This window comes from Anabrus simplex, chromosome 7, assembly GCF_040414725.1.
Source record: "Anabrus simplex isolate iqAnaSimp1 chromosome 7, ASM4041472v1, whole genome shotgun sequence".
Classification (NCBI taxonomy): domain Eukaryota; kingdom Metazoa; phylum Arthropoda; class Insecta; order Orthoptera; family Tettigoniidae; genus Anabrus; species Anabrus simplex.
The window spans coordinates 223,890,568-223,904,749 of record NC_090271.1 but is presented as its reverse complement, the minus strand read 5'-3'; the positions used below and the strand labels follow the sequence as shown (position 1 = coordinate 223,904,749).

General features: G+C 41.5%; 1 protein-coding gene across 1 annotated transcript in view; it reads right to left on the bottom strand.

Moving 5' to 3' along the window:
* The window catches only part of LOC136877786 (pseudouridylate synthase RPUSD2), a 546,352-nt gene extending 537,481 nt beyond the window's left edge, over window positions 1–8,871 (bottom strand). The window contains exon 1 of the mRNA XM_067151993.2: window positions 8,335–8,871. Coding sequence (XP_067008094.2) covers window positions 8,335–8,871 — 537 coding nt within the window. The remainder of the gene's footprint in view (window positions 1–8,334) is intronic.
* Between the last annotated feature and the right edge of the window lie 5,311 nt (window positions 8,872–14,182).

The following is a 14,182-nucleotide window of genomic DNA, read 5'->3' as shown; positions in this document are numbered from 1 at the left end:
TATCTCCAGAATACAAGCCCACAGTTGCGCGCCGCTAAATACACGGCCAACTCGTTCGGTATATTATTATTATTATTATTATTATTATTATTATTATTATTATTATTTTATTATTATTATTATTTACTAGCAGTTTAACGTCCCGCAAACAAACAGGTTTTCGCCAACGCGGGACCTTGCACGCAAGAAGTCGGACAGTATGAAAGCTACTATGAAATGAGTGAAATGAAAACTTTTTTTTTTTTTTTTTTTTTTTGCTAGTTGCTTTACGTCGCACCGACACAGATAGGTCTTATGGCGATGATGGGACAGGGAAGGGCTGGGAGTGGGAAGGAAGCGGGCGTGGCCTTAATTAAGGTACACCCCACTGTCGATAGCCCTGAAAATGGTTTTCCGTGGTTTCCCATTTTCACACCAGGCAAATGCTGGGGCTGTACCTTAATTAAGGCCACGGCCGCTTCCTTCCCACTCCTAGCTCTTTCCCGTCCCATTGTCGCCATAAGACATATCTGTGTCGGCGCGACGTAAAGCAACTAGCAAAAAAAAAATTAGGTACAGCCCCAGCATTTGCCTGGTGTGAAAATGGGAAACCACGGAAAACCATTTTCAGGGCTGCCGACAGTGGGGCTCGAACCCACTATCTCCCGAATACTGGATACTGGCCGCACTTACGCGACTGCAGCTATCGAGCTCGGTGAAATGAAAACCTACAACCTGTTTTCCAGTCATTGACCAGGTCAGGGATGTAATGAATGAATCATATTATATAGGCTATTAGTACGATGGGGTCGCCACTCCCAAAGTGATTTATTAATGACTGATAGATGCTATGAAATGATAATGGAGTATGTTACTGGAATGAAAGATGGCAGGGAAAACTGGAGTACCCGGTGAAAAACCTGTCCCGCCTCCGCTTTGTTCAGCACAAATCTCACTTGGAGTGACCGGGATTTGAACCACGGAATACAGCGGTGAGAGGGCGACGCGCTGCCGTCTGAGCCACGGAGGCTCCAGTATGAAAACTACTATATTTGCTCTAATTAAATCCGAAAGATGGCAGGGAAAACCAGAGTACCCGGAGAAAAACCTGTCCCGCCTCCGCTTTGTTCAGCACAAATCTCACTTGGAGTGACCGGGATTTGAACCACGGAATACAGCGGTGAGAGGGCGACGCGCTGCCGTCTGAGCCACGGAAGCTCCAGTATGAAAACTACTATATTTGCTCTAATTAAATCCGAAAGATGGCAGGGAAAACCAGAGTACCCGGAGAAAAACCTGTCCCGCCTCCGCTTTGTTCAGCACAAATCTCACTTGGAGTGACCGGGATTTGAACCACGGAATACAGCGGTGAGAGGGCGACGCGCTGCCGTCTGAGTCACGGAGGCTCCAGTGTGAAAACTACTATATTTGCTCTAATTAAATCCGAAAGATGGCAGGGAAAACCAGAGTACCCGGAGAAAAACCTGTCCCGCCTCCGCTTTGTTCAGCACAAATCTCACTTGGAGTGACCGGGATGTGAACCACGGAATACAGCGGTGAGAGGGCGACGCGCTGCCGTCTGAGCCACGGAAGCTCCAGTATGAAAACTACTATATTTGCTCTAATTAAATCCGAAAGATGGCAGGGAAAACCAGAGTACCCGGAGAAAAACCTGTCCCGCCTCCGCTTTGTTCAGCACAAATCTCACTTGGAGTGACCGGGATTTGAACCACGGAATACAGCGGTGAGAGGGCGACGCGCTGCCGTCTGAGTCACGGAGGCTCCAGTGTGAAAACTACTATATTTGCTCTAATTGAGTCCGAAAGCCTTTAGTGAGAACTGCAGGTTTAGGTACTGAAAATTCTGGCGGAGGGGGAGGTTCTTCCACAAAATGCTGATTTATCCTTTTCGTTAGTGGCTAGTCTAGCAACATCCCTCACTGTGATATTTTGACTACAATATATTTCCTCACCTTTTAGAAAACAAGTCAGTAAATGAGAAAATGAGAAACGAAGGGAAGATAAATAGCAAATAGCAAATGACAGAGTCGTGGGTATACGGCTGCGGTTACGGAACAACTAGCGGCTACTTGCGCCAGATAGCGCTATATTTCATGAACATTCCTCAGTGTTGAAGCGTTTGATTTTTTTTAAAAATTTTTTTTTATCGTGCGCGAGCCGGCGCCGTCTAGCGCCAGTAAAGCGAGTGAAACGGTCCGTTGTCTGATTCCTCGCGCTAGGTGAAGCTTGTTAGCAGAGTGGCAATCATGGATTGCGAAAAATTAATAAGCGAATATAATTTGATTTCATTCAAATCTACTCAGGTTTATTTTAAAGAATAATGTATAATACGAAAGAAATATTATTATATGGTATTCCAAAAGAGTTTTATTTCATCAGTTCCCTTACCTCAGTGTTGCTGTTTCTCTTCTGCTGAAATGGAATGTTTTTCTGTGCTTGTAATACGATCGTGCGCTCAGGAGCGTGCAGCTGTGAGCTCGCATCCGGGAGATAGTGGGTTCGAACCCCACTGTTGGCAGCCCTGAAGATGGTTTTCCGTGGTTTCCCATTTTCACACCAGGCAAATGCTGGGGCTGTACCTTAATTAAGGCCACGGCCGCTTCCTTCCCATTCCTAGGCCTTTCCTGTCCCATCGTCGCCATAAGACCTATCTGTGTCGGCGGGACGTAAAGCAAATAGCAAAAAAAAAAAAAAAAAAACTACTATGTAACTAGCCTCATTTGATAATATTCGAGAATTTTTTGTTCGTCTTCTTCAAGCATTGTATGTAAATGATGGAATTCACCGAGTTCACGTCGATTTTCATAAATTGGGTGAACTGAATACCTTCGTCTATGTAAATATCTAGATTTCAGAAAACTATTTTCATATAAAAATAAACCTTCACATACAGAAAACTCGATCGCTTGTAAAGAACTCGCTCAGACTGGCATCCAGTCAACTATCGAGAACAAGCACGAAAGCGTCTACAAGCTGCTACCGTGTTAGAGGGGCTAGTAGAAGCTTAAAGATACACAACTCGCACCGCGTACTTAAATCGCTCGGTTGTATGAAACATTATCATTAACCCTCCCACGCTCTATAGTTAAATTTCGTCCGGCGTACCTTCACGATGAATTACAACAAAAAATGAAATGCCAAATCATTACGCAAACTTTTCAAGTAATATCAATAAATATTATCAATAAAGCAAAAATATCGTTTGGAAAATAAAGCATGTAATATAAACGTTTAAAAATCTCATCAGAAGAACAGTAGAAGGCAAAGTGGATTTTAATTACATTTCTGTACGAAACAGGTAGGCATTTAATTACACGAGTTCTGAAAACAAGCTGTATCTTCATTAAAATAATATTCAACTTTCTAATCAAATCTACCTGTACGTTATAGTAGATACTGTAATACCAACAGTGTTGCCAACTTCGCGGATTTTCCGCTAAATTTGGCGGAATTAGAAGACTGTCAGCGGAGAAGTATATCATTTAGCGGACAGCGAATTTTTTTTTTGGCGGAATTCTAGATTTATTATAATGGAATTTAGTGTTTTATCCATTTTGCGTTTTTCTAAAATTTGTACTCCAGTCTGTCTCCGAGATATTCCGCATTTCTTGTCAGGAGCTAGCAGTCACATGACGAAAACACGTTATTTGGATTTGATGTTATGAGATCATTGTATTCAATTTGTAATGCGTTGGGAAAGAGTACTTATCCCTTAGTTGACAAATGACGACGGATAATGAAACTGTGAGAGAGTAGCAATTTATGCTATGAAGGTAGACCGTTTAATGAACTGGCCTGTTTTGTGTGTGACCCTTGAGGTAGGGGATTCACCTAGTTTGCACCCGGCAGTTAAACACCTACAAGTTTTAGCTCGCCAGCTCGCCAGCTCGCAGGCAGGGGATTAATCCCAGTGAAACTCACAGATCAGGTGAGTTCAGACATTTACTTCTATTATTATTATTATTATTATTATTATTATTATTATTATTATTATAGCTGCCTCTGTGGATCCGTGGTAGAGTGTCGGCCTCCGGATCCCAAGATAGCGGGTTCAAACCCGGCAGAGGTAGACGGATTTTTGAAGGGCGGAAAAATGTCCTTTCGATACTCCATGTCGTACGATGTCGGCATGTAGAAGGTCTCTAGTGACACATTTGGTGTTTACCCGACAAAATTCATTAAATCTCAGCCACAGACGCCCAAGAGAGATCCGGTTTACTCTGTCTGCCACCTAGTGGGCCTAGAGTAAAACGGAACGCCGAAATTGACGAGCAGACAGCCAGATGGCGTCAAATCGAAATGTCTGCACTTGGTAGCTGAGGCCATACGATTATTATTATTATTATTATTATTATTATTATTATTATTATTATTATTATTATTATTTATTATTATTAATTATTATTAATATTATTCATTATTTGAGAACGGATTTCTTGGCGGAATTTCAGCGGATTTTTAGTATTATTTAGCCGATCTTGAAAATATAAGTTGGCAACAATGAATACCAATTTTCACGTCTTTAAACTGTTAAGTTTTTGAGATATAGATATACTGAATTTAAAATTCACACCGTCTTTTCACCCCCTTAGCGACGAAATATCCAAAAATCCTCCCTTAGGGAGCACCTACACTGTGATACAAATGTATCCCCAAAACTTCATTTTTTCACGTCCAGTAGTTTTAGCTCTGAGATGATGAATCAGTCAGGACATGCTATTTTACATACCGCATATATGAATGATATATACAAAACAAAATCAATTTACTATATTAGCCGTCTTCCCGTCAACTTCTTAGGGTGAAAAATTTTGAACAGTGTAATCTACAAGGAACGATTAAGATCAGGCAGGATAATCATGTCAAATGTTCGTCCGTAAGCCAGTGCACATTACTGGAGGGAAGTTGTGGGACTGTGAGCCGCCGTACAGCTCCGAGACAGGACGGAACTAGCACGCAACATCATAATCACCATCAACTATGCTGTCGTTCTCATTATACTGAACTTTGCCAGCATAAAGTGTCTTATTAGCGCGCTCGGGACGAAAAAAAGGAACCATGTAACACACACACCCACCTTTGCCACAATTCTGCGCTCAATTAGCTACTCGCTCACCGCACAAATTCCATGGTCCGGTGCGCAGAGACATTTTTCAGTTGAAGAAATTGATTATCCACAGAGAGCACTAACACCCACGCTATGAAACAAGATAGCTTTACAAAGCTAAATATAAAGTGTACGGTTATGTAAAGGCGACGCTACACCAATGACACTGACAAGGCTGGACGGAAAAGATTTCAATGGAACTGGGGTGAATGACCAATAAACATATCCTACATTTAATGGTAATAATCATTTTGGTAAAATCAATGGCATTGTCATAATAAATTGTTGAAAAATAGCTGGGCGGGTCGGAGCAGTTAGCTGACTATAACGTAAATCACATTGTGTACGCACAGTAGATATATATTGATATAAAACATTTTTGTTCCTAAAATAAACAGAACTTCACACTCTACAAACCTATTTAAAAAAAAACATTTTACAAACACGTACACGATATGAATATATTAAACTATTAGAGATTTCATACTTCTACCGAGCTCGTAGCTGCAGTCGCTTAAGTGCGGCCTGTATCCGATATTCGGGAGATAGTAGGTTCGAACCCCACTGTCGGCAGCCCGAAGATGGTTTCCGTGGTTCCCATTTTCACACCAATCAAATGCTGGGGCTGTACCTTAATTAAGGCCACGGCCACTTCCTTCCCACTCCTAGTCCTTTCCTGTCCCATCGTCGCCATAAGACCTATCTGTATCGTTTATAAAGGAGTTAAAATATTACGTAGTATGCAATCAAAAATATGCATACTATTAATATAATATGTTATTAGTAAAACGAAGGACCTGTCAGATTACTGTTCAGATTCATTCATTCTGTCATGCTGTGGACATCCTATGAAACAACGGCAGGCATCCGGCGATTTGATGTCTTTCTAACAAGTTTCATCGCAATTCTTGATATTAGTTTACGGCAGAATGACTATTACCATTAAGCTTATGATTTCTTAATATTTATCATCCTACCAAGTTCTCAATCGGTCAAGTCGAAATTAAAGTTTCCTTGTGTGTGATCAGAGGAACAATAATATCACCGGCAACTACCAAATATAGGCTATTTATGTTAAGGCAGTCACTACGATCTAGAGGTTTAAACTGTAGCTTCTCAGATATGCTCCACTGTCCTGCCTCCAATCTAATCCTTAAATACAAGTAAGCATATAGAAAATTTAAAAAATATCCGAGGCTTCTTCAGACACTCTTTTCTTTCATATGTGAACTGTAATTTGCTTTAGCATTCTTCCTCCATCTCTTTAAAATTGCCAAACCATCTCAGGCTAACACTCTCTATTAACTGTATATCAATATTCCTTTACCACATGTCCACTCCTTGACTGATTGATCAGCGTCGGATACTTCGAATCAGAGGGCTCCGGGTCCAATTTCTGGGCGGGCCGGGGATTTTACCCGCGTCTTGTTAATTCCTCCCGGTTAGAGACTAGGTGTCCGTATTCGCCTTAAAGCAGGCCTTTTTATATTCACATACATCGCAGAAACACGTAATAGTGAATTAACTCCCTCTACATAGCATTGGCGTCAGGAAGTGCATGGGGCCGTAAAACAAAGCTAAGTCCACGTGTGCAACGCTACACATTTCACACCTATAACCCCATGAGAGCGTGAGAAATGCGACGGAAGAAGAAGAAAATATTTACAGCATGCCGCCATTTTACACTTTATTCCTCCATGTTGCTACGCGGTCCGTCACCTACTGTAACTCGAAACTTGCATGGAGAATATGGTGGGTTCGAATCTCATTGTCGGAAGCCGGAAGATGCTTTTCCGTGGTTTTGTATTTTCAAACCGCGCAAGTGCAGGGGCTGAACCTTAATTACAGGAACGGACACTTCCTTCCTATCCCATCGTCACCATAAGACCTGTCTGTGAAGGTGTAACGTAAAACAAAGCCAAAAGCTGTTTCTATGATTTCTAAAAATTGTATTTTCTACTGTCTGAATCCAAAGTTCATTCATCTTTGTCATATCTCAGCTATTCATGTCATTAAAGACTGGTAAAGCGCTTGTACATTATTTCTTCAGTCTTATTTCTATGACATGTAATATCATGTAATATCTTCTCACAGTACTACTGTAGTACTAAACATATTCCTAAATCACATGCGCCTTAGTACGCCGATATTTTCAGGTTGATTATTATGGCTTGGATAGTTTGAATACGCGGAGGTTGAGTTGCACATGAACTGCATTTCTTTCACGGACGTTCTTTCCTTGGGATAACAGTAGGCTATGCGTGGCTCCCTGTTATCCAGAATGACACCTTCGCGTTTCTTAAGTGCTGGCTCCGATGAATTTCAGTTTGTATCAGTTACAATGAATGCACAGTTGGACAGATCGTTGGTTACTGGCAACAGTTCATGATATAGGATATCACGAGCATTCCATCACAGACCATTACTCCTTTTGATTCAGAGCTAATTTTGGATTTCGGATTCATGAGGTTTTTACGTATTCTAAATAACCGCCTCCCCATCAGGCCAGAAGAGAAAACGTTCTCTGACAAAGGAGCAAAAACAAAACAAAAACAAACCGGCATTTGCTTACATCTTCTTCTGAGCTGCAGCAAAGTCATCTAGGAAACTGATGGGGACTGGTATAGTCTACGTAGTGAAAAATTGACAGAATTCAATCGGTGAACTTTGCACAGGCTCTTCGAGTTTCTCATTTGAAAACCAACGTATTGAAACTTGCTAGCCTGCCTGGAGAGCAGCAGCACCCGATTTACCGCGTCAACTACCCAGCAGATTGGGTCGCGTGTAGAGGCATTATGGCGTCAAGTCCCATCAGCATGTTGTCAGGCAGAGTAAGAGAGGTGACAATACGCAATTTCTTATCACTGGATTGCGTGCCAAAAGCCCGGGTTCAATTCCAAAACCTCTTCAGTGTTTATACGGAGTATATATATCGTATTATGGCTTTGCAAGTACACAAAATATTTAATATCAAATGGAAATGTCCAAATTTGACAACCAGTCCAGAGCGCTCGGAGTCACTTGGTGTAGAAGCCTCAGATCGCCGTTAAATGCTCGAAGTGGGCACTCCTTAACAATGTGTTCCATTGTCTGCTCCTCCGCTCCACAGTCGCAGTCAGCAGACGAACAGAAACCCCATTTCTTCAACATGTAACCACACCTCCCTTGACCCGTTCTAATTCGGTTCAGCTTCGACCAGGTTTGACGCGGCAGTTTGAATCCTTCAACCTTCTTTGTTGGATCTTGAACCAAGTGAGCGTTGTTGGGTGGATGTTCATGCCAACGTTGTCGCCACTCGGAGGTCATGTCGAAAGAACTGATACTTTTAAAATCAGTCCAGGGTGGTTTGCGTGATTTCAGACGACTTGGTGGTGGGCCCTGTAGTAGGGCATCGTACAAGGGAGAGTTCTTATGAGAACAGGTCTTCTTGAGCAAGTTTACCTTGGCTGCTTTCCTCCTTAGATCTTGCGGGGCAATATTAGCTAAGACATGTAACCAATGAATGGGAGTAGATCTGACAGTACCAGTGATAACTCTCATGGCTTCATTAAGCTGGACATCAATATTTGTTATATGAGCGCTGTTATGCCATACAGGGGCACAGTATTCACCAGCAGAATACACAAGAGCAAGTGCAGCAGAGCGTAGGGCAATGGCGTCCGCACCCCAGCTACTTCCGGCAATCTTGCGGAGTAGATTCACTCTGGAGCCAAGTTTCTTAGATAACGTGATGCACTGTTGTTTGAATGCCAAGGACCGATCCATAGTGAGGGTATATGATGCTGTTGATAGAGATTCATCCGTCGCGTCGGGTGGAGAAGTTAAGCCTTGGTTTTATTCGACAAGAGAGTATGTGCCAACACTGGGTTTCGCCTTCTTTCTGCCTCATTACCATCACTCCACACCCAGACGCGCAGGCCACACCTGGCGAACTGAACATGTCGTCTGTCACTTGCGGCACTAAAAGCCAAACGCTAAATAAATAACTGAAATGTTGCTACAATCTACTACAGACAACAGGATGTAATATTTTTCCAACAAATGTATTTTATACCTGAAAGGACACGCTGTAAATTATATAATTTGAGTTACAACACACGCAGTCAGTTATTAGCATTCAGCGTCAATTATTAAATTCCGTTCATTGCGACGAAGTAAGCGCTGTCAGAGAGCCAAACAGAACAGTGCTGCATTATACGGACTACACAAAGTGTAGGGAATAAAACGCGCATTCTACGTCAGTTTGAGAAGCAATCATTCCGCAATGCTCAACAAACAGGAGCACGCACATTTAGCTAATGTACTCTACGTATATTTATTTAGTGTGGAATATAAAGGCGCTTCTCCTAAACGACGTAAAAAATTACAGTATTTTTTGGCCAAGGAGGGACATATTGTAAAACTTTCTACCCATACGTCGATGATCACATGAAAAATACAAAGCTCGTACCCACCAGAAAAACTAACTGTACTGAACATCAATACAAGCATTGACTTATTTGTCTGACTTAATTATCTTATTTCTAGAGAGAACATAAGGCCTCAAAGAAATTGCTCCAGCCAGTTCTATCCACTGCGAAACCTTTCATCCCTCTACATGTCTTACTGACACCAGCCAACTCGCCCGACTCCATGGCTAAATGGTTAGCGTGCTGGCCTTTGGTCCAGAGGGTCCCGGGTTCGATTACCGGCTGGGTCGGAGATTTTAACCTTAAATGGTTAATTCGCTTGGCTCGGGGACTGGGTTTGTGCTGTACCCAACATCCCTGCAACTCACACACCACATATAACACTATCCTCGTCCAAAATAACACGCAGATGCCGCCCACCCTCATCGGAGGGTCTGCCTTACAAGGGCTGCACCCGACTAGCAATAGCCACACGAAATTATTATTATTATTATTATTATTATTATTATTATTATTATTATTATTATTATTATTATTATTATTATTATAGCAGCCATCTTTTTGTTGACAGTTCCCTTTCAGATGATCCTTGGTCTACCTTGCCTATGGCTACCTTGCGGATTCCAGTTCATATCCTATCTTGCAACATTTCCTTCTGGTCTTCAACGGACAATAGGATGTGACCAATCCATCTCCAATTTCTTCACATGAGGGGTTGCTTGATGGGACTCTGGCTCAAGGCCACACGAAGATCTTTGTTTAAGATGGTCCTGGACCACCAAACGATATATCTTTGTGGTAAAGTCTTTGGTCACTTTCCCGGTCTCATAACCATATAGTACTATAGACATGACATTAGAGTAAAATATTTTGAGTTTTGTTTTTCTACATTCTCCATATTAGCTGTAACTGTACAATTGCTTGACTAATACGACTCAATATATATCTCTCATTTTGTACAAGTTGCTTTACGTCTCACCGACACAGGTAGGTCTTATGGCGACGATGGTACAGAAAAGGGCTAGAAGTCGGAATGAAGCGGCCATGGTCTTAATTAAGGTACATCCGCAGCATTTGCCTGTTGTGAAAATGGAAAACCACATGAAACCCTCTTCAGGGCTGCCGACAGTGGGGTTCAAACCCACTATCTCCCGAATACTGGATACTGGGCGTACTTAAGCGACTGCACTTATCGAGCTCGGTCATCATATCTCTAAAATGGTGGATAGGAGAGATGGCACTGAGGAGAACGAACCCTGAAAAGGAGCTGACCACACACAACTCAATGTCGGCAGATCATTTTTTTGTACTTCGTCAGTGAATAAAAAAAGTCCGATTAGGAGACGAAATTGTCCACTGTTGATACAGATATATATTCAGGTTGAAGTAGAGCCTGGGTTTTCAACAGTCCAAATGAGATATGGGTCTACTATTCATCATCTTCATCATCCTAATTGCTATTAGTCCCACTGGACAGGGAACAGATACAAAACATCTCCATAGTGTTCTCTCCCTTGTTCTCTCCTGTCAGTCGTTAAATGCGATCTGTCTGGGGTCTTCATGTAGTCCGTTACCGATACTCCACATTCTTCTTGACTTGCCTAGTAATATCTTCAAAGATGGTTGCCCAGTTGTACTTCCTCTTAAAACAATAATGGCCACCACCTGTTGTCTCTTCCCGAACGGGACAAAATCCTTCATTTTCAAAGGCCATCTACGTGTACCTATTTGTGTGGCATGCCCTGCCTACACGAGACGTTATTCTTCTTGCCCCTTGTAATGTACGGATTTTTATTGACTCCATCCAGCTCACGATTGTACCGTATCCTCCCCCACAGTCCGGTCGTCACGTCCTTTAGAGCTCTGAAGAGTTTTCGCAAAACTTCTCTTTCAAAAATGAGGAAACTGTTGTTTCCGTACACACCAGACAAGATTAATGTCTTAAATTTGAAAAGACATATTATTATAATAATTTAATTACGAGCCATTTGAAAAGTATAGAATCCTCTCTATAAAACTTACGTTCAGGAGTTTTGTGGAGGTCCACCCTCATTTGGAATAATACTAGGACGGAAGTGCATCTTACCTGAAACAAAACAAATACACAATGAATTTCAGAACTAACATATAAATCTTTGGAAAAGTACACAATCAGTTCAAAAACTCATTAAATTCATTGAAATATGTTCAAAAGACTAAAGCTACGAGAAATTCAGCCAATAATTTGTAGCTGGATGAAACTAATACGACACAAGAAAACTACATATCCCCGAGGTAACACGCAATGACTTGGAAGATGAAGTTAAGCGGGTCGATCTCCAGCTACCGTGGCTAAGCAGAACGGTGGGGATTACATGTGACAATATTCGGGTGCGTAACCCACTTAAGAGGAAACTCAAAGAACACCGGAGTGTTCATAACAAGCCTAAGCTTAAAACAGACAAGACGTGGATTGAAGAAAGGAAGTAACAAGATCGACAATGAATGAGACGTTACTGGACAAATTTTTAAGCTCGAGGAAAACGTCAATCCCATTGGGGGACAAAACAGTACAAAGGACTAACTCCTTCAAATACCTAGGAGAATGGATAACCCCATACATGAATGAAGATCAGGCCATGAACAGCAGATGCATCAAATTGGAAAATGCCTACCACCTATGTAAGAGTATGTACAAATCCAAATCCCTCTCCCTTAACCTCAAAATCAGGCATTACACTACTGTAGTGAGACCGTCAGTACTATACGCTTCAGAATGCCTAAACATGGTGAGAAAAGGGCAACTTAGAAAACTGGAGCTGAAGGAAAGGAAGATCCTGAGAAAAATCATGGGCCCTATTAAAGAAGAAGGCAAGTACAGAATCAGGCACAACAACGAACTGTACCAACAATTGGAGAGCATTACAACATCTATGAGGAAGAGGAAGTCGGCCGCAAAAAGCAAAAGGATCTCCACTGCAGGACGAGGAGGATCCTAAAGAAGTCGAAGATAGAATGGACAATCAGAGGCTCACCTCCAGAATCTTCCACACCATCTCTAGAGGGAAAGCGACTAATGCCAAGTGGGCAAGACTCGTCAGAAAAGACCTTCAAGAATTGGACATTGCTCCCAGTGAAATTTATGACAGGAATAGGTACAGAACGTTGATCAGAACATCAAACTCTCTCCAATCACTAACAGAAAAAAAGAGTACGTCCGGGAGGAGGTGTGAAATGAACTCAGGAGCGAAAAGACATTCACAGTGCAAGAATGAAAGAGTACTGGTCAAAGAAGAAAGCTGCTAGAGAAAAGAACCACGTGGTCCATAGCAGACCCAAACGGAACTAAAAATAATAATAATAATAATAATAATAATAATAATAATAATAATAATAATAATAATAATAATAATAATAATAATAATAATAATGTGTTCAACTTTCCTACAGTTATAAGTATAGAAGTAACTTTCCGCGCTAGTATACATACAGTAGTCCAGTTGAGTTCCGAGCTTCCAATGTTTCATCAGAAACTGTACTCGGCATTTTTAAGAGGTATCTTTGTTCACAGCTGACCTTCGGTGGTGAAATCGCAGCCTACAAGCCTGGACAATTTCTTCTGCATCAACGAGAAGCTGGACGTGAAAGCCTAAGTTGCTATGTTAGTTCCGGTATCCAAATTTGACCATATAAAGTATATCACAGGGGAAGTCGGCCGCAAAAAGCAAAGGGATCTCCACTGCAGGACGAGGAGGATCCTAAAGGGATCGAAGATAGAAGCCAGCAGGAATGTCATTGTTGAGTGAAACCCAAGGCCAGATGTCCCTCAAAAAATGGGGGGATAGGGTGGTCTCCTTACTACACTTGCATATATATATATATATATATATATATATATATATATAATAAACAACTTACGTATGTTAATGAGGAATCAAAGTCGCCCTAGGTTCTGTATGGTCCACCTATCTCTTAGAGATACGTGGTATGTGATGTACCGATACCGGTGCTCCCATCGGAGCTCCTCTGTCGGTCTGTAATGCGGGTAGTCAGTTGAGTGTTTCATCGTTCTAAATAAAATAGTTGTGTGTACATTTTGCGCAGTTAGGTATTAATTCATTAGTTTTTTGTGCACTGTAAGTGCGTGGAAGCTGCCCACCGATCCAGTGGGTGACCACTTCCGATGTTGCGTAACTCCGTAATGTGTATTTATTTTTGTTGCATGTGTGAGCTTAAAGTGTTTGTGTGTTTTGTGCTTTAGCGTGTGTGTTGTAACGGTTCAAATCCCGTTACAAGATAATATCTGTATTATTATTATTATTATTATTAGGTCCGTATTATTATTATTATTATTATTTTATCTGTGAGATTACTATTATTTTGTTATAATCCTTATTCAATTCAATTTTACAATGCTTGTCGCTTGCAGGATTGTACTTAGATGTAGGTATATATACGTGTGTGTAAAATAACACTCAATACATGTACAGTGAGAATTGTTATATATCAGATGTTGGATATGGCATCGTTACATTGTGCAATAATGCTGGCGATTCTGCCAAGTCATCGCCACGTCATGGCTACGTCATCGTGCTCACTTAGCACTGAGCTCTGTTCCTTTGATTTTCTGAGGGAGCCCCAGGGCATTTCACCATTACATGCAACAGTTTGAGGCGTTGTGGGAGTAT